General features: G+C 37.7%; 1 protein-coding gene across 1 annotated transcript in view; it reads left to right on the forward strand.

The window, feature by feature from the left end:
* The window catches only part of CASTOR2 (cytosolic arginine sensor for mTORC1 subunit 2), a 175,025-nt gene extending 165,490 nt beyond the window's left edge, over positions 1 to 9,535 (forward strand). Inside the window, exons 8-9 of the mRNA XM_083174100.1 lie at positions 1,475 to 1,569; positions 4,895 to 9,535. Of these exons, the coding sequence (XP_083030226.1) occupies positions 1,475 to 1,569; positions 4,895 to 4,960 (161 nt within the window). The 3' untranslated portion in view covers positions 4,961 to 9,535. The remainder of the gene's footprint in view (positions 1 to 1,474; positions 1,570 to 4,894) is intronic.
* The last annotated feature ends 301 nt before the right edge of the window (positions 9,536 to 9,836 follow it).

Below are 9,836 nucleotides of genomic sequence, written 5' to 3' on the forward strand. Positions count from 1 at the left end.
CCAGTTATTGGTAGAACCATTATCAAAGGGTGCTTGATGTGCAGTCTCAAATGTAGCAATTTTCTCATAAGTGAGTTTTAATGCTCTACTCGCCTCAGTTACTAACCACGGTAAATCATAGCTATATTTCTTAAGAACTGCTATTCATCTTTAAAAAAAAAAAAAAACTGCTGTTATAACTGATAGTAGGACTAACCTAGTAAAAACCTGGAGGTATACATTCATCTTCATAATAGTCACTTAATGTAACACCATGATAGTAGAAATCCATCTCGTTGCTTTCATTTAAACCAGTCATGAAATAAATGCTCCAAGGATCTACTCTCCATATCATCACCGAGGAATTTCATGAATAGAATACTATCAACCTTAGATTTCAAAGATGATAAAGAGGTTCCTTGGGTAATGTTCGATAAAAGATTAGACTCACAAATAGTCACTTGCTCCACTAGTACCTTCAGCCATTTTGTCAAGGTTAAAAAAAAACCACAGCAGTAATGCCAGATAACGGATTATAAAAATGCAAGCACAGCGACTGGTGCTCTAGCCCAGGGAGTGACATTGCTGCCAATGATCAACACATACACACAACAGCAGAATAGGCAGATCTTCCATAAGCTAATAAAACAGTCAGGTGCCCTTTGTAGGTCCAGGAGTCCAATGTCCAAGTTTCCAGTGCTCAATAAATAGAGTAATGTAATGTTTCAATGTTTTAATACATTGTCATCCAACAAAATAAAATGCACTACACACAAACTCACTTTATACCCTGTGATCCGCATATGCTGCTGTGGCATCTGGACACAGAAGAATGGCTACCATAATTGACACGATCACTCACCGCCGGTAGTTTTACCTATCAGCCTGATTAAAAACAAAGAAAATCTGAAATGGCAAAGGTAAAGACCAGCTTCAAAGCAGTAATAAACCAAATTCTTATTCTTATGTACAGAGCCCAATAATCATAGCATACAAAATGTAAAACTATATAATAAATACATACTCATAGCATACAAAATGTAAAACTATAAAATAAAGTTTTGATGATCTATCCTCTCCCCTCAAGCTAGGGGCGATATAATCAATGATCATATACCTGAAAGTCGCTAAGTTTATATTGAGTTTTTCTTTTGCAGGTATTTTCTGTTAAAGCTCAAGAATGCATAAAAATACATTAAACAAAGAACACAATTGTTTTTCTTATGAAACTCTGCATCTGTTTGATATGTCACATGACTACTTTCCCAAGGGAAAAAAAATAGTTTCATCCAAGATGGCTGACATCAATATGGCTACTTATCCCCACTCCCATATCATATGTGTAGACACTGGACACTATTTAACAAACAAAAATATGAGGCATTTTAGGGAATACACTTTGAATATTAGAAATTGTGTGTTAAACTCTTACAGAAAATACGCCATCTCCTAATTTTTGTATTTAAGTAAGATTTTATCTTTGTTTTTTTTGTAGATGAATGTGGGATTGTTGCCCAAATCTCAGAGCCTTTAGCAGCTGCTGACATCCCTGCCTATTACATCAGTACATTTAAGTTTGATCATGCACTGGTAAGTTCCTTAAATCCTTAAATATGTGTCAAAGTAATGTGAATATAAATTAAATGGTGTGATTTGTTTTTATTAGGCAGAATAGTTTTGTATCTGCTTGTATGCTGGTTGATTCATTTGGCTGTGCTGGTCCTAGATCACAAGATTCATGTTAGATTTACCTGCTAGATATTAGATTTGCTGTACAACAACCACCAGGGCCACCTCTGTTTATTTGTTATAAAGTATGCTGGAGACTAGTTACATACCTGCCCAATTTTGGTTCACTAGCCCCTCCCTTTGAATGTCATAGGGGGGTATTCAATCATTGTCGTACTCCCGCAGCCATCTCCCGACGGGGGAGATGGCTGCGGGGCCCTATTCAATGCTGTCTTCCCTGACAGCATTGAACAGGGTTTCACCGCAGAACGAGCCCGACATCACAAGCTGTCGGGCTCGTTCTGCCGAGAAAAGCCGGAAATAGGCGAGCTCCTGGCCGGAGCTCATCTATTTCCGTCATCAACTCGCGGCCACGCCCCCTTCTCGCCGCTCGGCGGCCGGGACATTGAATCCCGACTGCCGAGCTCCGGGCGAGCTGACCGAGAACGGGACAGGGGCACGGCTGTCGAGCTTGCTCGACAGCCATTCCCCTAACATTGAATACCCCCCCCATAATATGCACGTCATCTGCTGACATATTTGCAAATAGGGATGTACTAGCACTGGCTGAAAATAAATAAAAATATTATGTAGGACAGTTTATTTCTAAAAACAATTTAATATCGAACACATACTATTAAAAAATGCATCTAAGCTTCATACGTCCCCCTACATAAGCCTTTTATATACTGTAGGTAATTAATTACACTTTTTTGTTTAATAATACCCTACTATTACCATTTATATATTGCGCATCTCCCCTCTAATTGTCCAGACCAGTGATCATTGTCTCTCTCCCAGAGCCCAGTGCATAGCTATATCTATTCTTGCCTCCCTCTATAAGCACTAAACTTTTACCACTTTTCCTTTTCATTTTTGTTCTCCTTTACTCTCTCCCACTCTCTCTTTTCTTGCTTCCTTCCTTCCTTGCTGTTATATAATAAACATTATAGTTAATCTTAAGCAATAATAACATTTACATGTTAAATCAATCCGTTATTTATATACTGTTCACTCTTGGTTATAAGAAAAAAAAATGTACCGTAATCTATGCAATTCTTATCCGCTGGGTATACGTTCATCTTCCTATGTGACATGTGGTGAACTTTCTACTCGTTACATATTCGTTTAATTTCTGAGACCTCTTCACTCATCGCTTTCTCAATGAGCCAATATATCACCGATATTCTTCAGCATGTTGGTCTGCCGCATTCAAACGCTGTCACTTAAACGGACTGAACCTAGTTATGATTGAAGTTACTATTAAAATTGTAACCATTTCCTGTTACCATATCCTTATCTGTATTGTAATCTTCTTATTCACCACTTGTCCAAGCATATCATTTGATTTCAATTAAAATTATGATAAAAAAAAAATGGATATCCGATAACCTCACACATAAGTGTGGCACTAAATGTTGCTCGCTGATATACCTGAATAAGTTGGAATCTTTAGGACTAGGGTCTCATCCAAATTAGTATGATATAAGCAGCCAGATCTGTTTTTACCAGATCTTGATTACAGACCACTGAACTATCAGTCCTTTAAAAGTGCTTTAGGGGCAAATTGCAGTCACCCAACTGATGAATGGGCACTTTTGTTCTTTCTCAAGTGCAGCTCTAGTAATAGACTGGGAATTCTGCAAGTCAATTCTAGAGCAAGGTCTCAATTACCATTCAGTTCAGCAGGGAATCGCAAGATGGATATGATGGTGGCAAACAAGATAAACGTGCTCAATGCGTTTCTCTTGGTTGTATATCCCAGCTTCTTCAGGATCAACTGTGGATAGGCTCAAAATTAGTCTCATAAATACCTCTCAGATAATATTATTGAGGATTTCCACCACTTGGAATCAGTCAGCTGCTAAAAAGAAACTTATTAAGAATAAAACTATTTCACTAAAAATAATAGACAATCAAGGTTATTATTTAATTATATTCATATATTTTATTTGATTTGTTAGAATTAGTATTTGATTGGTTAGAATGAACCAAAACATGCCAATGTGTAAAATATACAGAATGCATGTATATTTATTTATTTAATAACAGTTTCATATATAGCGCAGCATATTCCATTGTGCTTTACAATAGGAGACAGCAATACAACAAACTGGGTATTTACAGACAGTCATAGCCTGCTCGCAAGCTATATCAAGGGTGAATAAGTCTGATTGCTTATCAGAATGGACATCTAGCACCCATCTACTCTCTCCGTCCACACTGATTTTTTTCCGAACCATGGGCCTAGTGGTTTGTTCTCAAAACCATATGCACTGCAGGTGGGGCAAATGTTCCATGCAGAGAGATAGATTTGGGTGGGGTGTGTTGAAACTGAAATCTAAATTGCAGTGTTAAAATAAAGCAGACAGTATTTACCCTGTACAGAAATAATATAACCCAAATCCAACTCTCTCTGGTACATTTGCTCCCCCCCCCCCCCCCTCCCCCTGCAGTGCAACATGGTTTTACCCATTTTGAGAATAAATTTGTCCTGTGATCAGGTCTGAATTAAGCCTCATATCACAAGAGGGACTGTGCGGTGGAGAAGCGTGGCTGTAGGCTGCTGCCACAAGTGGTTCCACCATGGTGACCTATACTTACCATCCATTAGCTAGAGAAGTTGTGTCACGGAGGTGGGCTTGTAGCAGAGCATTACAATAATGGGCCATTGTTGTAGGCCACGTCACCTTAGCAAACTCTCAGTGCCGTTGGTTATGCATCACATTCATAGTGAACTAATAAGGGATGTTGGTTTATCACTCTCCATATTATAACTTTTCAAGGCTTAGTACATCTCGTCCAAAATGACAGAATCCAGTGTGTTCCAGTGGCCTCCACATTCACAAGATAGCTATCTAATAGAGCATCTTTGAATTCCTAAGGAATATTTCCATCACATTATACACTAATTAGGCGGTTCTGAGGCAAAGTTGGCTCTTGCCCAGTACTAAAATGGTGAACCTTATAAAGGGGAAATGTATAGTAAATGGGCACACTTGGGTGTTCACAAATTCACTATTTTTGTCTTTTACTGTAATGCTACATATTTAACTTTTGGTGCATAGCTTTATGTTGTCCTCTGCATTGCTTATGATGATCTATTGATTCATTTATTTGTTCTTAATGCTAACTACATTATAGATCAGCAGATTTGTTTTCTTCACCTTCTGTTTGATCTTTGCAGGTACCCGAAGAAAACATTAATGGTGTCATTAATGCTCTTCAAGTCAGCCAAGCAGAGAAGCATTAGAGGTCCTCTGACCGGTGGCGGCTGGCTCCTTTTTATTATCTGTGCAGTATTTCAAGACAAGGTGAATCTCTAGAGGTGCCATGAAGGACAAGAGACACTGAAATGGAGATGAACATGGAAATCTCCGGCAAATTTCTTTTTGTTTTCTTTTATTCACATATTGGTTTTCTTTTGTTAGTTTCCAAAGTGATATGTAACCTTCCTGCTAACTTGTTATGGGGATAGGGGGAAAAAAAGAAAAACTAAAAAAAAGAAAGAAAAAAAAAAGAAAAAAAAAAAAAGGAAAAAAATATTGAATTTCACAGTTGCATTTAGTTATTACTCAGATGCAGTGAAGCCTTGGCTATATATATATATATATATATATATATATATATATATATATATATATATATATATATATATATATATATATTATGTATATATATAATCTGCACCTTATAGATGTGTTAACGTTTCGTTTGGGAGCATCGTTGTGGGAAGTTTTGCAAGATTAATAGCGAATGAACATCACACAATGGAAAGAATATTGCACTGTTCTCTATACTACTTTAAATGACATCAGACTTGCATAAAGATTGTAATACCACGACTAAGTACTACATATTTTAGTAGGTTCTCGTGCTTCTAATCCTTGCCAATTCTTGAGAGCAATAGTTTACCGTCTTCTCCACGGATTGAAGTTGTTGGGTGGAACTGATGACCTACATCAGCCAATCTCATTGCAGTTTTCATGTAGAGATGAAAGGGAGTGTTGGCAGCTTTGTATAGTTTCATGCACCTTTATTCTGCTTTTACCCCCTTTTTGTTTCTATGCATGGTGAACTGTGTTTTTTTTTTTTTTGTGAATATGCTAGCCAAAAGAGCCTTTTAGAGCTTTTTCAATTGTTGAACTATGACCATGCAAATCATGCAAGCAGCAGCATTCTTTTGGCCTTGCTTTCAGAGCCACCAGTGCGGCAAAATGAGTGCATCCTTGTAAAAATAATAATAATAATCATGACTAAGTGATTCATAAGCTAATTGTGGATCCTATGTTTGCCCCAAACCTTTACAGTCACGGTTACACAACAAACACTAGACTGAGCCTTTAGTTGACAGTTGTGTGTTTTGTGTGAACACCTGCATTGCATCTCTTGCACTACACACATAAATATTTCCTAAAGACCGGATTGTGACTGATTAATTGTGGTAGAAAACTATTTTCTGACTATTCATGGGAAATCAAATTATGATTTGGTGCAATTGACAGGTTTAAAGCACACCAATCCTCTCCTCTTAGTGAAGGCAACGCGCATAGTAGGCTGTAAAGCATGAGCGATTTCTAGAAAGCAGTTGGGTCACCTAAATGTGCTGTCCTTGGTTTTCAGCACATTAATCTGCCTTCATTGTGCGGAGGTGACAAGTACACTTTAAACTGAGATGTGGCCTATCAGATGTGTATGCATTAACAGTTTGCACTTCAACTGCAAAAATAGTTAAATAGTTTCTTTCTTGCCATAATCTATCATTAATATTTATAACTCAGACTTCATCAGGGTGATAAGTTGTTAGGTCAGAGTTGGAATTTGTACTGACATTTCATACTGTGTATTATAGTCTATAATGCATTCAGCTTCATGGACTTCGGTCATTTGTTAATGTTTCTGGGCATCATACTCCACCATATGTCTCACCGGCACTAATTTCCTTAGCAAGCGGGTTTTCAACTATCATAGTGAGCATCTAATGAAAATCACTAACAGTTTGCATATTCACATCTATTTTAGCAATGTTATCTTTATTTTTGTATTATATAGGCCGGAATTTTTCTTAGGAGGGTACCCAATGAGCTGCACTCATTTTTAGTATGAAAAAGAACAAACACGCATTTAGTGTGATTTTTGTCCGGTGGCTATCTGATTATAGACCATTTTTCCTTGCAAAAAATATATCCCTATTCACCAAAAAAACACGTATGGCCTGCAGACTTATGTGCTGTTTTGGCAGCTATCATAAAAATATGGTTACCGTACTAGTCAGGGATTTGGTTTCACCTCCTTGAGCCAGGCAATACTAAGTCCTTGATAAGCACCAGCAGCAGGGGTTATGGGATAGCCCCAAGTGAGTCTATTAGCTGCGGTAAAATACAACAGCTAATTGGATACTTTCTTTAACTGTTTACATTACCAGTAGCAGTCAGAAGCACTGATTACTTCTAAATCATACCCACTTTACAGAAAGTGTGATCATAATATGGTCACCGTAACATAAACTCAACTTTAGTATTTTTTCTTTACTTTGAAACCTACATGACATTCACTGTGTGTGTGTGTGTGTGTGTGTGTGTATATATGTGTATATATATATATATATATATATATATATATATTTATATATATATATATATATATACTCTATTTATGTCTATATTTATCTATCTATCTATATTCCATATACAACAGAAGGCACTGAGGAGACTTCCATCAACGGTAGACTAAAACCTCCAACAACGGTGAAAAACGTGCTTAAATCATATTTATTAGTCTACTGTGGATGAAAGTCTGAGTGCCTTCTGTTGGATATTATATATATATATATATATATATATATATATATATATATATATATATATATATATATATATATATATATAGCAGGGTCCAACACTCCAAATGACAAATCCCCTTCGGTGGATGATGTGGCACTGAGGATGCAGTATAAGTCACACAACCAAAAGATGTGATCCCATCAATGTTTCAACTTTGTGTGATTTCACCTACGTCTTGAGTGCCACACCTTCCAGATGTGTGTGTGTGTGTGTATGTATGTATGTATATATATATATATATATATATATATATATATATATATATATATATATATATGCGCTGCGGAGTAAGAATGCTTTAAAAAATGTGTTAATAGTTTATTTGATATCAATTACCAAAATGAAAAGTGAACGAACAGAGGACAAATCTAAATAAAATCAATATTTGGTGTGGCCACCCTTTGCCTTCAAAACAGCATAAATTCTAGGAACTCAGCAAGGAGGCTTGTACATTTTGGAAAACTAACCACATATTTCTGTGTAAGCTTCATGTAATCCCAGACAGAATCGCTAATGTTGAGATCAGGGTTCTGTTGGGGTCATATCCTCACTTCCAGGACTCCTTGTTGTTGCTGAACATTGTTCTTAATGACTTTGGCTGTTTGTTTGGGATCGTTGTTCTGCTGCAGAATAAATTGGGTATGGATCATAGGGTAGAAAAGAAAAAGGGGGATAGTTATTAGGTCGACCACTGAAGGTCGGCATGCAGAAGGACGATAATCAAAAGGTCGACATTGAGTTTTTCACTTTTTTTGCCCTGAATGTCGACACACTAAAGTGCTGGCTACACTTGTCACACTATTTTAATTTTGCACCACCAAAGCCCTAGTGGATGGTATCGCATGAAATAACACCTGTCGGCACATGTCAGCTTAAAAAAAAAGTGAAAAACCCCTTGTGAACCTTTTGACTGTCGACCTTGTGCTTGTCGACCTAATAGTTGTGTCGACCTAATGACCCTGTCAACCTAACACCATGTCAACCTTCAGTCAAGTCGACCTTCATGCATGTCAACCTTCAGTGCTCGACCTAATGACCGTCGACCTTCTTCTGGTCAACCTAGTGACCGTATACTGAATAACTTTGAAGCCAAACCGACACCTCCCTTATGGTATTGCAGGATGGATAAGTACCTGCCTGTATTTCTCAGCATTGAGGACACCATTAATCCTGACCACATCCCCAGCTCCATTTGCTGAAATGCAGTCTAATACTTACAAGGAACCTCCACCATGCTTTACTGTTGCCTGCAGTCACTCATTATTGTACCGCTATCCAGGCCCATTGCCTTCTGTTATAGCCAAATATTTCACATGTGGCTCAGTTCTGAGCACCTGCTGCCATTTACCTGCTCGTTCGTTCCTATGTTTTTGTGCATAGTTGAGTCGACTGGCCTTGTTGCCCCATTGAAGGTATGGCTTTTTGCCTGCAATTCTTCCATGTAGACCACTTCTGGTCAGTGGATGAGTGTACCTGGGTACCATTGGTCTCTACTAGTTCTGAGGTGATGTCACTGCTGGACTTTTTCCAATTTCAAAGGGAAGTAAGCATGAAGTGTCTTTCATCTCATGTACTAAGTTGCCTTAGTACCACAGCATATATGGTCCTCAATGTTACCCATATACTTCTTCAAAAGAGCTTGAACAGCACATCTTGAAACCACAGTATGCTTTGAAATCTTTGTCTGGGAGAGACCTTATTGATGTAGTATAACTAACCTGTCTCTTTGTTGTGCTCAGTCTTGCCATGGAGTATGACCTGTGACATGAAACCTCACCTTTGTAGCAGTTTGGCGTGTTCTGGATTTTTTCATCTGTTCATTTTTTCCGGTCCTGTGTGTGTGTGTGTTTATTAAATCAACAATTGTGGACGGACATTATTTCGATCACAATTAATTACCAATGTCAACGGACACTCAATAATAAGAGTAAATATAGAATATCTCAACATGAGACCAACCCCTAAACTGTCAGCTGAAACACCTCCCCCTCCCCCCAAATTCAACCAAAAGGTGTCAAATGTGGAGGTTTCTGCTGTGTCGGATTGGCATGGGCGGTGAATAGGACAAATCCAATTCACCCTAAAAAGGGACAACATTTGCAGATTTTTCGGCTGGTGAGAAATCTAGCAGTAATATAATACCCCTACATGGAGATAATTTACAATTTGTATACGTAACTTGTAGGAATGATGCCTGAAGCTGTTCATGATGGAATGATGCCTGATCATGAGCCCTGGCTCTTAAATGGGTATATAATAATTTTACAGGTATATTATACCATTTCT

This window comes from Crinia signifera, chromosome 2 (genome assembly GCF_055691185.1).
Source record: "Crinia signifera chromosome 2, ASM5569118v1, whole genome shotgun sequence".
Lineage (NCBI taxonomy): Eukaryota > Metazoa > Chordata > Amphibia > Anura > Myobatrachidae > Crinia > Crinia signifera.